This window comes from Dryobates pubescens, chromosome 31 (genome assembly GCF_014839835.1).
Source record: "Dryobates pubescens isolate bDryPub1 chromosome 31, bDryPub1.pri, whole genome shotgun sequence".
Lineage (NCBI taxonomy): Eukaryota > Metazoa > Chordata > Aves > Piciformes > Picidae > Dryobates > Dryobates pubescens.
The window spans coordinates 5,852,281-5,867,972 of NC_071642.1; the positions used below are offsets into that span (position 1 = coordinate 5,852,281).

General features: G+C 61.5%; 2 protein-coding genes across 9 annotated transcripts in view; one reads left to right on the forward strand and one right to left on the reverse strand.

Annotated features, from left to right (window-relative positions):
• Window positions 1-160: 160 nt before the first annotated feature.
• On the reverse strand, window positions 161-11,095 carry TJP3 (tight junction protein 3). The gene is made up of 19 exons (XM_054175171.1): window positions 10,885-11,095; window positions 10,362-10,461; window positions 6,913-7,101; window positions 6,705-6,829; window positions 6,398-6,500; window positions 5,786-6,239; window positions 5,369-5,472; window positions 4,462-4,624; window positions 4,308-4,380; window positions 4,004-4,068; window positions 3,750-3,828; window positions 3,465-3,621; window positions 3,043-3,151; window positions 2,421-2,640; window positions 1,626-1,822; window positions 1,314-1,409; window positions 926-996; window positions 511-822; window positions 161-385 (listed from the first exon to the last, which is right to left on the reverse strand). The coding sequence occupies exons 3-19, from the start codon at window positions 6,958-6,960 to the stop codon at window positions 161-163; spliced, it is 2,601 nt and encodes an 866-aa protein (XP_054031146.1). The 5' UTR covers window positions 6,961-7,101; window positions 10,362-10,461; window positions 10,885-11,095.
• Window positions 11,096-12,117: 1,022 nt separating this feature from the next.
• Window positions 12,118-15,692, forward strand: part of PIP5K1C (phosphatidylinositol-4-phosphate 5-kinase type 1 gamma) — a 50,728-nt gene continuing 47,153 nt past the window's right edge. For all 8 annotated transcript variants that reach the window (XR_008462962.1, XM_054174879.1, XM_054174881.1 and 5 more), the window contains exon 1: window positions 12,118-12,311. Coding sequence is in view for 7 of the 8 variants with exons in the window: in XM_054174879.1 (XP_054030854.1) it covers window positions 12,212-12,311 (100 nt within the window). In the remaining variant the exon portion in view is untranslated. The remainder of the gene's footprint in view (window positions 12,312-15,692) is intronic.

Consider the following 15,692-nt stretch of genomic DNA (forward strand, 5'->3'; position numbering starts at 1 on the left):
TGCTGCTGCTCGGCTGCCTGTGAAAGGCCAGAGAGAGAGAGGGGTAGGAGCAGGGGCAGGATTTGTGTCACAGCCTGGGGCAGGGCTGCACTCCTGCATGGGGAACCAGAGCTGGGCATGGACCTGCCCCTGTAGCTGGCTACTGTGCCCCACCAGCCCCTCATCCTGGTATAGGGACACCCACCTGCTCTCTCAGGCTCGGGGACATCTGCACGGGCTCGGAGGAGCGGAGCAGCCCAGGCTGGTCGTAGGCATCATCCCCCTCCACCTCCGCATCCGTGTCCTCGTAGTCGCTGTTGGTGCGGCTGTCGCAGGTCAGGTAGCCTGAGGCTGCCCTGCTCTGTGGGCTCAGCAGGTCCAGACTGTCCTCCACGGCCACATCTGCCTGCAGCATGGGGATGACAAAGACCTAGGACCCTGGCTATGGGGGTGGGGATGCATGGCCCTCTTGCCTGCCTGTCTGCAGCTCGGGCAGGCTGAGCCTTGCTGCAGGGACCCCCTGCCCTGTACCTGCTCTGCTGTCATCCAGACCGGCTGGCTCTGCTGCGTCCTGATGGTGTCCTTGATCTCCTCATACCAGGCGTTGCCGCTGCCGCTGAGCCTGATGGTGGCAGTGAAGAGGTGACTGCAGTGCTTCTTCATCTTGCTGGCCTGGGCATACAGGCGCCGGGAGCTCTTCCTGGAGTCAGGTGCCAGCCACTGGCGCATGGCCTTGATGCCCTGCCGGCTCTCGGGCTCGCAGAACACCACCACGGGGTAGTACTGCACGTAGTTGAGGCGCTCCACAGCTGAGGGCGTAATGTCCAACAAGGCATGCTTGTCCTGGGGCAGGGCACAGCTGTCAGCCCCCCAGGCGCAGCCATGGAGGCTGTGGGCTCCCTGCCAGGCCTTGCCCCCAGCCCCAAGGACACAGGCAAGGTCTCACCTTTTCTGCGATCTGCCGCACAGAGTCCAGCTTGATGACCTTGGATGCTGCCCCATCTCGGGGCACACTTGCTGCAGGGCACACAGAGATGGTATGAGAGGTACTGGGGGAGATGTGGCATCTCCAGCAGCCCCAGGCTGGGTCTGGCCATGCTCAGCCCCAGGCCTCTGTCCCTCAAAGGGGAGACTTGTCCACAGTCTGGCTGGCACCGTGACACATGGGAAGAGGGTAAATGAGTCCAGGAACTTCTTGGGGTGTCATGGGGAGGGGGCAATAAGGCAGGACTAGGACAGAGCTGCAGGTAAAGAGCTCCCAAAGCTCCCACAGGCCCTGGCCACTGAAGCTCCAGCGGCTGGACACGAGTTCCTCATGGGGTAGGGACACTTACGGGCAATCTCAAACAGCTCAGGCAGCTCCGTGCTCAGTTTCTGCATGGCAATGTCTGAGATGGGGCCCAGGATCACCACTGGCCGCTTGAAGGTGGCTGTGGACAGAGCACAGACAGGCTGAGGGAGGCTGGGGGTGACAGCAGAGCTCACATTTCCCAGGGATCCAGCCCTGCTCCATGAGATGCCCACAAGCCTGGCACTTAAGCCACTCCTCCCACGAGAGCAGAGCCCAGTGACACCTGCAGTGGGGCAGCCCCAAGGACAGCATCCCCTGGGTGGGTTTGGGTGCTAGAGACAGCCCTGGTGCTCACCTTCCTTGAGGACTACCCTCTCATAGGGTGGATAGTGGCCTTGCTTTGTGAGGCTGGACAGGTCCTCCCTGCTCTTCCGCAGCATCTTCTTGGCCCCGCGCAGGCCCCGCAGCTTCCAGAACTCCGCCCGGGCCCCGGAGGGGTTGGCTCCGGGTGTGGCTTTCAGCGCTGACTCCAGACTGGCAATGTGCTCGGCCCTGGGAGATGGAAGGGCTCAGGACCTGCAGCCTCTGAATTTACCTCCTGCTTAGTCTCTCCAAGCTCCAAGGTGTGGGGCAGGAGCTCCATGGTGCTGCGGTAGCCCTCCCCTTGTACAACCAGAGCAGCAGCTGCACCATCACCCCGAGAAGGGACTCCAGCAGCTCACCTCCACTGCTGCTCTGCCAGCCCTTATCATAGAATCAATAAGGTTGGAAAAGACCTCAAAAATCAACAAGTCCAACCTGTCACCCAAGACCTCATGACTACTAAACCATGGCAGCAAGTGCCACATCCAGTCCCTTTTTGAACATCTCCAGGGATGGTAACTCAACCACCTCCCTGGGCAGCACATTCCAATGGCTAACAATTCTCTCTGTGAAGAACTTTCTCCTCACCTTGAGCCTAAACTTCCCCTGGCGCAGTTTGAGACTGTGTGCTCTAGTTCTGGTGTGGATTGCCTGGGAGAAGAGACCAACCCCCTCCTGGCTACAACGTCCCTTGACCTGCCTCTTACTGCCATCCGTGTCCCCACCTCACCAGGGAGCCATCCTCTGGCTCTGCTCATCCTGGGGCTGTTGCTGGCTCCATGCCTACCTGCTCTGGTTGGGGATGATGCCCCTGTCCTGCTCCACCAGGTCCCTGCCCACACGCACAGCCAGCCAGCTGCCCAGCCTGCCCCGGTACAGAGTGTCCAGCACGTGGAAGACGTCGCCGCGCGCAAAGCTGAGCCCTGAGGGCGAATCCTTCTCGAAATCAAAGTGTGTCCGGATGTGGAACGAATCCCCCACGTTGGATGAGATCATCTTCCTGTAAACTGCAGGCCAGAACGAGAGGGACCATCAGAGCAGGACGTGGCCAAGGAGGAAGGTGATGGAGAGGAAGGTGCTGGAGGGATTTGGGAAAAACTGAGGCTGGCCAGGAGCCTCCACTGTAGCCCCTGCTGCTGCAGAGTGGGAACACCTTTGCCTGTCATGGCTCTCAGGCATCCTGAGAACAGCAGGACCTGGCCCTCCAGCACACGCTGGCCTCTGCCATGGTGCCAGAAAGCCCTCGCGTTCCAGGATGCCGAGGCAGAAACAGGGCTAGGATGGCCTGGTCCCTTCCCATCACCTCTCTGGAAGAGGAGAGGGGTGTGGTGGCAGAAAGAGCTGTGGCAAGTCCAGCAGCTCTGAGGATGGAGAAGCAGAAGCCCAGGATGGGCCTGGCTGTCACTCACTGTCCTGCTTGCTCTGGGCCCACAGCACGACGTCCTCACCAGGCGGCAGGCTCATGAGGTACTCCACAGCCTCCTCACGGGTCAGGTTCTGGAAACTGGTGCTGTTCACCTGCCACACAAAAGCACTTGGGCACAGCCCCACCAGCGGGACAGATGGCACAGGTGCCAGTGGAGGCCCAGGGCAAGGCCGGAGATCTGCCACAACCCCTAGTAACCTTGAAGGGGGCCTTAGCCAGCTGAGGCAGTGCCTGCATGGTGCTCACAGGACCAGCCCCTTAGGCAGTGCCTGCAGAACCAGCCCAATGGGCAAGGGCTGTGGGCACCACCACTAACCCCAAACAATGCCCAGCAGGACCCAAACCCTGGGCTGGGCTGTCAGGCCAAGTGCAGAAGCATTTGGAGCCGTTGCCAGCCCTGGGTACCTGCAGGATCTGGTCCCCTTCCTGAAGGCCCTGACTGGCAGCTGGGCTGCCCTCCTGCACGCCAGACACGAAGATGCCCACATCATTGCCACCTGCCAGCCGCAGCCCCACGCTCTTGGCCTTCACAAAGTGCACAACCTTGCAGTCTGCACTGTACCTGCCACAGGGGAGCCGTGGTCAGCCCAGCAATGACATGCAGGGGACAGCACAGGGGCCACCAGCCCTTTGTCTCCAGCGCTGTGGTGAGGCAGCTTCCATCCCCCCCAGCCCTTCCCACAGACGTACCCATCCTTGTGGTCAGCTCGAGCAGCAGGGCTGGCATGGGGACTGTGGCAGCCATCCCCCTCCACAGCTTCCAGCAGGTCTGTGGGCAAGGAGGGCTGGTCCAGGAGGCAGCAGTGGCTGTGCCACTGCCAGGGCAGCCAAAGCACACAGGGACTTGGTGCAGCTCTACCAGAGGGGCTGGGCAGCAGAGATGTGCAGGGTCCAGAGCCCACTCTGTGCCCTTACATTCCCCAACCTGATCTGAGCTCACTCACCAGAACCCCCAGCATCATCCATGGTTGCATCAGCTGCCAGGTCCCTGCTGGATTTTCTCCTCTCCCTGGAACAAAGTTTGGGCATGATTTAGGCAGGTCACAAAGGCAGGTGCTGGATGGGCATGGGGAGGCAGCGCCAAGTGGGCAGCAGAACTAGCAGAGCAAGCTGGGGACTAAATGTCAGTCCCACCTCCAGGGTGAGGTGGCTCCAAAGCAGGAGGAGAACCAGCCCCTCCCACCAGGCAGAGAACACAGGGATCTGATGGGGGAAAGGAGGGGCTCATGAGGACAAAGCAGAGCTTACGGTGGGGAATTCGCTCTGGCAGCAGCTGCAGGGGATGACAGATGTGACAGATCAGAGTCGATGTCAGAGATATCTACAGCAACAGAGACATCAATGACCACCCAGTCCCTCTGCTGTGCATTTGGCCCCCAGCCTCTTTACCCTGGCCCCTCACCCTCCATCTGGGAGCTGTTGCTCTGGCTGTCTTCTGTGTCAGGGATGTTGACCAGAAACTGCCGGTGGTCCCGGAGGATGAGCAGGGTCAGGACCCCTTCTGTCTTCTCAATGAGCTGCTGGGTGTCAGCCAGGGACATGTCCTCACTGGCCACCCCATTGATCTGGAGGGAGCAGAGTGAGAGGCCTCAGCACACTCCTGGGAAAGCTGCCCCCAGGCAAGTCCCACTCCAACAAGGATTCTCCAGCTGCCACCTTCCCGGGTCCCTTCCCAGCCTCAGCCACTACGCCTGTCCTGGGCCATGGCCCCATTCCTGGCTGCCTCTCAGTGGGGCCTCATCCCGCACAGAGGAAACAAATTAGCAAGGTTAATTAACTCCCACCTTTAGCCTGCATGGAGGCAGGAGATGCTCAGATGCTGCCTGAAGCTCAGTTTGGCTCTGACCTTGGCCCAGCACTGTTCCTCCACCCACCAGACTGGTACTGGGGAGCAGACTGTGAAGCTCTGATCTCCCCAAGGTGCAGCAGCTTTTCTCATTGGATTGCTGAGGCAAAATCCTCCCATTTGACCCAGAGTCACTTTGGCCTCAGTTCCCAGCAGCCACAGCTGTCCCTGGCACAAGCATGCACAAGAGTCTCTGCCTCTATTTCCCCCTCCCCCCAAATACTTTAAGCACCATTTCACCTGACAAACCCTGAACACCTGAGCTACTCAGGCCAGCTGCTCCCAAGTGGGGACAGGGCAGGGTGTGGGCAGCAGAGCTGCCCCCAGCCAAGCTGCCGTCCTTTGCAGGAAGCCAAGAGAAGAATGCTCATCCCCTGTGGTGACGCTAGCCAGGGACAAGCCACCTGAAGAGAGGGAGATGAGATCCCCAGCAAGTGCCATGCACCCCATGGGCCCTCCATACCTTCAGGATGAGGTCTCCCTCCTGCAAGGAGCTGCCCTTTGCTGCCAGCCCATTCTCCACTATGTGCTTGATGAAGAGCTGGCTTCCCAGCTTCAGGCCATACTCTGCAACAGAGAGAGCCCATGGCAGTGCCAGAGCCAGGCAGATGCAGGTTCCCCCTCAACACCACCTCCACCAGCCCACCCTGGCTGCCCTTGGGCACGAGCAAGCCTCAAAGCTGAGCTCTGCAACCCTGGGCTGAGGCCAGGCAGGTTGGTGACCCAGCACAGCATGCACTGCCCCTCATCACGCGAGACCCTCACACCAGCCCTGCCACCGCCCGCTTGACACCAACCCTGCCACCGCCTCCTCCCCCAGGGGCGGGCAGCCATGAATCAGGCAGCAAAACTAGGGCCAGAGGGACTGGAAGAGCCTCACCTTCGTTCTGCTTCTGCTTCACCAGGACAGACGTGATGGGCTTCATGGGCACGTCCTGACGCGGCAGCCGCTTGAAGCCAGACACCAAGGCCAGCCCCTCGGTGCCACATTCTCCACCAAAGCCATTGGTGGAGCGGCGCCGGCTGTAGTCCCTCCGGTCCGAGCCACTGCCGGGGCTCTGCCTCTGGTAGCTGCTGTCCTGACTTCGTTTCCGGCTGCGGGACGCTGGCTTGTGCTGGCGGAGGTCATCCCGGTAGCGACCGGAGCTCCTCTCGCTGGAGGAGTCCCCGTCGTAGCCCCGGTTGTGGTCCAGGTCGTCCCGGGAGCGGTGCAGGGCTGGGGCTGCGCCGTGTACCCCGAGGTCCTCGTCCGAGCCGTGGCACCGGGCTGCGGCAGGGGACCCGGGGCTGCTCTTGCGCACGGGGAAGTGAACTTTCCTTGGCCTTTTCACTGTCTGCAGGTGGAAAGTGAGAAGGAGAGGTGCAGCCATCTCTGCCAGGAGACGTTTGTAGAGCAGTTTCCAAGACCTGAACGGGACCCCTGGGGTGTGTGGAGCAGGCAGGCTGTGGTCCTGCGCACAGCACTGACTCGGCCCCGCCACAGGGCACTCACGATGTTGGCGATCTTGCCACAGGTTTTAAGAGTCTGGATGGCAAACGAGGACAAAACATTCTCCATGGAAATGCCGTTCACCATCACGATGTGATCCTTCTTCCTGGCAGGGAAAACACAGCCCTGGCTCAGCCCCAGGTGCAGCCCCCACCCAGCGGAGCTGGCAGAGTGGCAAGAGCACCAGTTGCTCCAGGGCATCCCCAGCCCGGCTGGGCAGTGTGGCAGCGGTGCTGGTCCTGTCCCAGCAGGAATGATTCACTGCCCTTCCTGTCCCTGCTGGCAGTGAGCACCCCCCGTTGTCACTCACTGTAGGTGGCCCACTGCTGGTCCTCCTGGCACCACATCTGACACAATCACTGCCGTGGCCCCAGTCGCCTTGTTGGGACGGTCCTGGCCTCCAGAGACAGCGAAGCCAAAGCCCCGCTGAGGGTCCTAGTGGGGACAGCAGAGAGGGATCAGACAGAGAGAGGTCTGGCACGGCCAGCCCCACAACCCCCACCCCAGGCCATGCTCACCTTGCTCAGGGTCACTGTGTGCTGCTCCCAGATCACCATCTCCTCCATGGTGGCCCCCAGCCAGCGCAAGCGAGGCAGGGCGGCCGCAGCAGCCTGTGGGCACAGCAGCCCCTGCCCAGAGGCTGGTGGCACGGACTGGCTCCGGCTCCTCTCTGCAGCTGCTGGCCCCTTCCTCAATCCCACTTTGGGCTGCAATAAAGAGCAGAAGCAAACCTGAGCCGCAGGCACTGGTGACAACAGGGTGCAGGGATAGAACCCACAGTGGGGCCCAGGCACCCACCAGGGGCACTGGGACTCATAGCTATGTTCTACCCCAGCTAGCCCTGGGTGGGAGCTGGCTCACAAACCAGCAGGAAATTCCCCTCTCCAGAGGTCCATCTCCATCCCTTCGGACACGTGTCCACAAACAGCTTTTATGAAGGGCCAGCAGGTCAGGACTGGGACCATGTCTGGGGCCACCTGCTCATGTTGTTCTCATGGTCCTGTTTCCTTCCTCCTGCCAGGACTTGGCAGACCCTGGGGTGCTGCTTCACTGTCTGCCTGCCTGCCTGCTTGGGTTCTGGCACGACATGGAACAGGCAGCTCTACCAATCACTTTGGGAGCATCAGTGCCCAGCTTCAGCCTTTGGTTTCCCTGAGTCTTCCCCAAATCCAATGTTTTCACCCAGGACAGAGGCCTGGCTGGCAGGTGACATCCCATCTGGGTTGAAATGCCTGGGAACAGGGCCAGGGATCCCCTCCACTGAAGGCAGAGAGATGTGGGAGCCCTGCATGGGGTGAGGGACAGTGAAGCCAGAGCCTCCCACAATTCCCAGTGGGGTGGGACAAGAAGGAGCCTTGGTCAGGGTCTGACAGGGGCTAGGCTTATCCATGCCATTGCACATGCCAGGGAAACTCTAGAGAGACTGCTCCAGGGTGATGGGGACAGGAAATCTAACAAACTAGCATGATGCCACCACCACCAGGTCCTCACCCTGCCAACCAGCACAGGGACCATGTGGGACAGACTGAAACCCATTGCCTGCCCACACCAGCCCCAAGCCAACAGTGAGAGGAAGGCAAAACACCCCCAGCAAAGCTGGGCTGCTCCCAGACAGCACAGCCCACTGCTGCCCCAGGCACCTCAGCACTGACAGTGCCCATCCTGGTCCCACCCACAGCACTGCACAGGCATGGGATGGCCACAGCCATGGCCAGAGCCTATAATGGGCACAGTGAGCCTGGCCACACCAGGTCTGGTACAGGATACCCTTGTGCCACTATCAGTGACTGGCCAGCAGCTCAGCTAGTGGGAGATCTCTCCAGTGCTGACTGGCCCACAGCTGAGGTGTGGGCACCATCCACTGGCACCAACTGGCTGGCAGCTCTGCATGGCTGATATCTGCACTGTGACAACTCTCCAGGATCTAACTGGCCACTGGCTCTGCTGCAGCAGCAGTCCCCAGTTCAGGCTGCACTGGCTCTGCTGCCCATGGCACCTGCATGGACCTGTGGTGCCTGAGGGCTCTGGGATGGCTGTTCTGGAGGCCTTGCTGACTCCCCAGTGCAGCTTGGCCACCTGTGAACCTGGCAGGAGTCTCCCTGTGTCAGTTCCACAAGAAGCTAGAAACCTCCACAGCCCCTTTGGGAACTGGCCATGAGAGGCAGCTTCAGTAGGACCAGAGGGCATCAGAGACAAGTGCTGCTGCCCCACAGGTAATGCCATAGGCAGTGCCAAGCAGAAATCCCATTAGGAAGCTGGGGCCAGCAGTGGGCAACGAGCCCTGGGGCAAGCATAGCAGCTCAGCCCCAGCATGAGGCCTTTCTGTGGCCAGTCCTCAGCTGGAGGCCCTGGGCTGGGCCCCCAAAATGAGCCCTGGGGAGGGAGGCTGTAATCATTCTCCCAGGCCTCACCTACAGCCCCGGCTGGCCGGGCTGTGAGCCAGGCACTGAGGAGGGCAGAGTCCAGCCTGGTGAAACCAGCCCGAGTGCCCATCTGCCCGTGCTCAGCACAGAGACATGTGTGTGCCCAAGGGGCAGCTGGGGCTGAGCAGGACCCCAGTGTGGGGCACCCACAGTCCTGTCCTGGTGCTTGTAAGAGCTGAGCCCAGCATGGCAGCGTGGTGGTTTCCTGCCACACCAGTGAGCTGAGCTGGTCTCATCTCAGCTCTGTCACCACTGCCACTGCTTAATGAGCTCCTTGGATGCCCACGGGTGGCATGGCATGAGCCAGGGGACCCCCCGATCACGGGGCAGCCAGAGCAGTCCCTCCCCGGGGTGACAACTCCGCTGCCACGCAGTGACCCTGCTCCCACCCAGCACAGCCTCTGGCTGTCCCCAGCCTCCTCCCACTGCTGTCCCATCACCGCACACCACAGATCAGCCACACACCTGCGTCCTGTTGCCACCCGTGGCTCTCCGTGGGCAGCAGCAGTCTGGGGAGGGAAGGGGAGGGCAGTGTGGGGATGGCAGCCGCTCCTGTATTGCCCCCGTCTCCCCGCAGGGACCTGGCACAGGGCCTGCCCCAAGCCAAAGGCCGAGGCTGGCAGCCGGCAGAGCCGGCTCGGCCGGTTTCCGACAGAAACCAACCCGCATCCGGAATGGCCCCGCCGGGAGCGGCGGTATCTGGGCAGAGCTGACCGCGGCGCGGCCCAGCGCGCCCAGCACAGGGCACCGGCAGCACGGGGAGCCCCACGGGGAGCCCCACGGGGAGCCCCGCGCACCCCACCCTGCCCCCTGCACGCACCCTGGCTGGCACCTCCGAGGGGTTTCGATGCCAAACAAAGGCCAGACTGCGCCGGGGCAGCTCATCCCACCGCAAGGTCCCCGATCCGTGGCTGTACCCAGGTGACACCGCTGGCAATGCCCCGCGTGGGGACAGCAGCGGGCAGGGAGGTTTATTGGAAACCAACGCACCCTGCCCACCCCAGCCTTGCCCCACAGCCCTTCCCACCACCTGTTTCCCAAGCTCACCACCACCAAGCGTCCTCAAACTGGGAACCCGAAGCCTTCCTGGAATCGGCAAGGTCCCTGGTCTCAGCCTGTGCTGCAAAGCCGCTCATCCCTTGTCTGGTCCTGGCCGTGCAGGGCCGAGGTCCCAGATCCCCCCAGGAGTTCCTCTGACCTAGGCCCAGCCACATGGCGATGAGCTGAACCTGATCTCCCTGCTGATCCTGACCTCCCTGGTAAAAGGGTCTCTGGAAGGTCTGCGGTGTAAATCAATAGGCACAACCTCCAGCCCTCAAGGTGTGGAGCTGTGACAAGGAATCCCAGGATCCCCCCCGGGGTATCTCCCTGCCACTAGAGTGGGACTCTTGGAGGCTCACTGAGTCCTGAAGCTACCCAGAGAGAAACAAAGCACGGCCGGTTCTCCAGCACGACTCGTTGCCCAGGTGAAAGCACGAGTGGGTCACTGTCCCCAGCCAGCAAGCAGGGCCAACAGATCCCGGGAGACAGAGTTAGGCACTCACCGAGCTTCGGATCCGACCAGGAAGGAGCTGAGCTCCCGGGCTGGTGGCAGTGGTGTCACTCCAGGGTGCCTTGCGTAACCCTTTGTGGCCCAGACGCTGCCTGCAGGAGGGAACAGAGGACAAAGGGGGTCCCAGGGCAGCTTCCTGAGCACAACAGGAGTCACAGGGCGCTGTTCCTTTTGCCCTCCACGGTGCTTATGGTGCAGCCACGTCCACTTGCCCCTCACCTAGCCCAGGGCAAGAAAGGATGCTGGTAGTGGTAGTGCCAGGGGATGGAGGCTCTTCCTCTTCGAGGCTGGCTCTCCAGAGAGGTGACAGGGCTCTGTGCCAGACCCCCCAAAACGGTCTGAGCAGCCCTGCTCAAGAGCCCAAGAGGGAACCAAATGGTTTCATCCAGTGCCCCAAGAGGCGACAGGGATGGTGGCCAGCAGAATGCCCCCCTATGGCTGATGTGGGGAAAAAACAACCCTCCTGATGGCTGTCATCCCGTCTCCTCCGCAGCCCCCTTTCTTCTGCCCCGCACCTGGAAGCCAGCCCCACGTCATTCCTCTTTCTGAGGGGTCGCTTTCGTGCAGCTACAGAAATCAGCTCCACGCCTTGGCTCTCCGTGTAGACTGCTGCCTCCGGCCGGGGTCGGTACCGACGCCACAGGAGGAGGTCGGAGTCCTGCAGTAGGATGTTACAGGGGCACCAGTTCCTCCTGAACCCCCCGGCCGCCAGCCACCACCCTGGAGCCATGGAGCCACCGCTTTTCCCACCGCCAGTCAGATTGGTATCAAGCGCTTCCTTCCCTCCGAAGCCCCTCGCCAGTCCCGAGGACGGAGCGGCTCCAGCACCGGCGCCTGCAGCTCCCCAGGCCCGGCCGCCGTATCCTCAGCTGCTGCGGGGCCACTGGCCGCCCTCCCACGCAGGGACGCGGCCGGGAGCCCCTCGGGCAGGGGGACGGGGACGCGGCCGCCCAGCCTCATTACCATCGCGGCACCGAGGGCCGCGCGTTAGTTAGTTAGGTTTCCCGGCCGTGAATGCCCTTGCCCGTGACACGTTTGTACCCCGGAGCTGGGGACCGGGACACGCTGGCCTGAAGGGACTACCCCGGGAGAACCGGCGGGGCCGGCCCGTGCTGCCAGGCCCTCTCGGGACGGACAGGGAGGTGCCACTAGGTGGCGCCACGGGCCAGGCTCGCCGAGCGGCGGCGTGGACCCGCGTCCCGCTGGCCGGGCCTGACGCCTCTAAAAGGGTGCCCGGTGCCCAGCGGTGGGGTAAGCCCGGCGAGGCAGTTCACAAAGGGAAGTGCCACGATGCGGAGCCAGGCACCGGTTCCGCTTGGGCCAGAGCGAGGGAGAGCAGCGCTTTCCGCCGCACCGAAGACTAGCAGGCCCCGGGTCATGGCACCCCGCGGTGCCGGGGCAGCCCGGCCCCGGCTCCCAAGCCCCGCCTGCCGCGTTGCTATGGCGAGCGGCAGAGCCCGGTCCCCCGCGGCTGTCCGGTGCCTCAGGCCCGCGAGGGGACGAGCGCGGCTGTTTCTTTTCGCCGCTGTGTGGTGTGTGAAGCCCTGTCCCTCTCGCCTTGTAGTCGAGATCTACCCCGGTCCCATAGCCCTGGAACTATCACAACCAGCAACCCCCGCGCCGCGATTCGTTCCGGCGGAAGGGGAGCGCTCCGCTGCCGGCGCTGGCCGCGGCCCCTTCCGGCGGGGCGTGTCTAGCCGCGGCACCTCCCGCGCTCTATGGTCTACACCGTTCCCAGTCTCCTCAGCGGCAGCGGCCGGAGCCCGGAGGAGCGCGGCGGCGGCGGCGGGCGGGGGCCTGTCCTGCCCCGTGCTTGCCCTGCCCGCGGCCTTCGCGGCGGCCATGGAGCTGGAGGTGCCTGAGGAGGCGGAAGGCTCGGTGGTGGCAGGGGCTGGTGCCATCACTCCGGAGGCTGGTGTTGGGGGACTGGACGCGGCAGGAGGTAACGCGGTGCGAGCACCGGGGCGGCCGGCACATTGGGCCAGGCTCCCCGGCTTGTTCTCTTGCGTGTCGTCCTCTCTCCGAGGGGCCGCTTCCGGACAGACCTCCCGGAGTGTGTGTCCCTGTGTTACGTTCCCCCGTGGGCCTGCAGTGGTTTAGTCCGGCTGCACCTCCGAGGGGGTCCGAGTGGTACCTCCCGGCTAGGCCCCCCGCAGTGTGCGGTGTAGCCCCCGGGGGGTGTGTCGGAGTGGTTCAGCCCAGCCCCCTCCCCGGCGTGTGCCGCCCCGTCTAACTGCCGTCCCCCGCAGCTCCCCCGGGGAGCCCAGAATGGTTCCGCCTCCCCGGGGCTTCTCCTTAGCCGACACTCCCCGGAGCGGGGGCCGGAACCGTGCTCCCTTTTGCCTTCTGTCCCCCGCCCGCCCTGGGTGGTCCCAGGCCGGTACTCGCTGGGGTCGGGCATCGCCGATCCCCGGAGCAACGTGCAGGGCACGGGGCAGCCTGCTCAGCTCCTGGACTGCTCCTCGTCACCCTCCGGCCCACAGTTCTGGTACCCGCCTCGGGCGGGCTCGGGGGACCGTGGCGGACGTTGCTGCACCCTGGCACCGTCGGGCGCGGGTCGCTCCGGAGCAGCTGCGCGCTTGCCTGGCTGGCGAGTGGGACCCTGGCCTGTGCTCACCCCCCCTCTGGGGATGAATCGGGCGGAGGGTCTGGAAGGGGGCTTCGGCTCGGGGGTGGGGAGGGTCCTGCCATGCTTTGGGGGGTTGCTGCGGCTCCCGGCGCTCCCGCGGAGTCCGGGTGGCCTCTCGACCCGGGAGGGTGGCATTGGCGTTGCTGCTGTGCTAGCACCCATCTTGGCAGTGGCGAGGCAGGGAGCGAGCCCAAGTCTGACAACACCACCAGAGCCTTAACAAACCATTGCTGGGCCCCTCGGCTGGCAGATCGCATGTGTGGGGCTGTGAAGCAGACCTGTCTCCACCTCTGCTGTCTGCTAGTTTGCAGTTGATTAACAGCCTCGGAGTTGGTGGCTGTGGTTCTGCCTGGAGTCGCCCAGCCCTGCTATGTTGTTGGGGTGATGTGTTCCTCCCTGGGCTTGATGCAAAGCTCAGCACCTGTCTGAGCCTGAACTTCATGCAGAGCCTGCTGCTGGGTAGCCAGATTTTGATCGTGTTATGACAGCAATTTCCTTGTCCCCAGGCCTTTAAATGAGGGTCATTAGATCTTGAAAATATTACAGGTGCAGTAGAGGCCATGATTAGTTCACAGATGTCCTCTGCTGTGTTGTGAGGCGGATGTAGCATGTAATTTTTGGTAAGGTGCTGAGATGTAGACAAGTGGCAAGTTGCTCCTGGCCTTTCCTGCTTTAGTTCCTTGGTGCTGCAAGGGAAATGGAGGGGCTGGCTGCGTGCAGCCTTGCCTGAGGCACTCCCCACCCACCCTTGGACCTCTTTTCTGGGGGCATTGTGGTTGTTGGACTTGGAGCTTGTGATGCTGAGGAGAGAACTATTAAAATATCCTCTGACTTCTCAGTCACCTTTCTGGCCTTTGAGGAAGGTAGAGGCCTGTTGTTTAGAACAAGACAAGGGATCCTTAAAGGCTGGTGCTCAGGAAGGGTTTAAGCAAGGGATGTGCTTTTCTTCCCTTGTGAGTAACAGTGGATTTACACACCTGTGGGCTCTTACCTTACACCTATAGTACAAAAGATGAAACAGAGCCAATGATCTCACCCATGCTTTGATTTTTTCCAGTCAAGTTGCTTACTCCTCTCTTGGGTAGCATCCAAATTGTGTCCCTTGGCCTCAGCCGCACTTGCAGCTGGAGCTCCCAGGAGGGCTGGGGACAGTGTGCACGACAGCTTACAAGCAAGTTGTGGAGGAGAACAAAACCTGGGAGGACTGGAGGCAGCCCTGGGTGGGCAGTGTGTGAAGGCACAGCCAGAGGCACAAACGGGCTGCAGGTCTCAGGTTGGGACTGCTGGCTGATGGAGCATATCGGTGTGCTCTGGGGTCATCCTGGCAGCGGATTGGAGCAGTGTTTGCCAGAGCCATGTGCCCAGGAGCAGAGGGGGTTTGTGGTGAGTTCAGTCCTGGTTTCTTGACTGATGGTGACAAGTCTTGCTCGGCACTGATGCCTTCGCCGCTATTTGGAGCAGTGGTGGGAGGCGGTGAAGTGCTCGTGACCTACCTATCCTGTGTGCTGCTCACCTTAATGCTCACGCTGTGGCTGAAGGATTACCAGCAGGGCTAAGATTTGCTCCCCAGTATGTGAGCCAGGAATGCTTCATGCATTACGAAACAAACGTAGTGGGGTTCATCCAGGCTGTGGCTCAGGTCAGCAAAGACCTTCCCCAAGCACTCTGTAAATGTTTGTAAGGGAGCAAGTTAGTCTGGGACAGGTGTAAAAGTGGCTGGGGGAGAGGGGTTGAAGGTCAGGGCAGTAGGTTGACTTCAGACATGGAGTCTCCTGAGGGGAGCTGTTGGAGCCAGTGCGGTGTGCTCTGAGGGAGAAGCCTCACTTAGTGCCAGCAGCTGGATTCCTGCATGGATACAGAGGTCCCATTTGCCCCTTCCCAAGAGCCCAGCTTTGAGGTTTTTAAGTTCTATAACAACTGCTGTTGAAATGGGAGTTCCCAGGTGTGATGCTGTAGGTGGCTGCTGTGCCTCCTGCCCTGGGGAGGGGCTGTCTGCTGGGTTTGAGGCAGGCAGCAGACCTGTTGGCAGGAGCAGGGGCAGTGTGTGTAGGGTGACAGCTCAGCGCTGGGATTGTGCAGTCTGGGGTGTCCTGACCCCAAATCAGTTGGATGAGCAGAGGGCACGTCACATCACTGTCCTTCTGCCTAGATGCAACCTGGAGACAGAAGATCTGAAAACCAACTTTTATCCAAGGGGACTCAGGTTATTGGAGACCTGATGGTACAAAACTGATCTCCATCATCTCCTTGAAAAGGTGGAAATTGTGAGCTCAATGGAGAGGTTAAGTAGATGTCCAATTTGTTTCCATTTCCCACATCTCTTCTTCCACGGGTTGCCATCTACCCATCATTTATGGCTTAGAGCCTGGGCAGAAGCCTCCACTCCAGTGTGTTCTTCAGTTGAACTCCTCTGCTTTAGGGAGGTGAAACAATTTAACAAATATTTATGCCCTTGTTCAAGCCTTATCTGGCTGTACCCAGAGCTGGAGATACCACAGTGGAGATCCTGGCCTCAGCCAGTGGTGTCCAGGGTGCTGGGTCCTGGCAGCACCTTTAAGGCCATCTGGGGGAGCGTTGGTGGGCACACTGAGCAGTGGTGTGCAGCTCTTCCCTCCTCCAACGATAGCTTTAAAGTGACTTTTGGAGGGTTGCTGGAAGCACTTCTTTCAGTGAGCAGATTAGAGATAAGAGGAG

Coding starts and splice junctions, on each gene's coding strand:
- TJP3 (XM_054175171.1), bottom strand. CDS start 6,960: ATGGAGGAGATGGTGATCTGGGAGCAGCACACAGTGACCCTGAGCAAG. Junction 6,830..6,912: donor ACACAGTGACCCTGAGCAAG/GTGAGCATGGCC, acceptor TGTCCCCACTAG/GACCCTCAGCGGGGCTTTGG. Junction 1,823..2,420: donor ATCATCCCCAACCAGAGCAG/GTAGGCATGGAG, acceptor TCCATCTCCCAG/GGCCGAGCACATTGCCAGTC.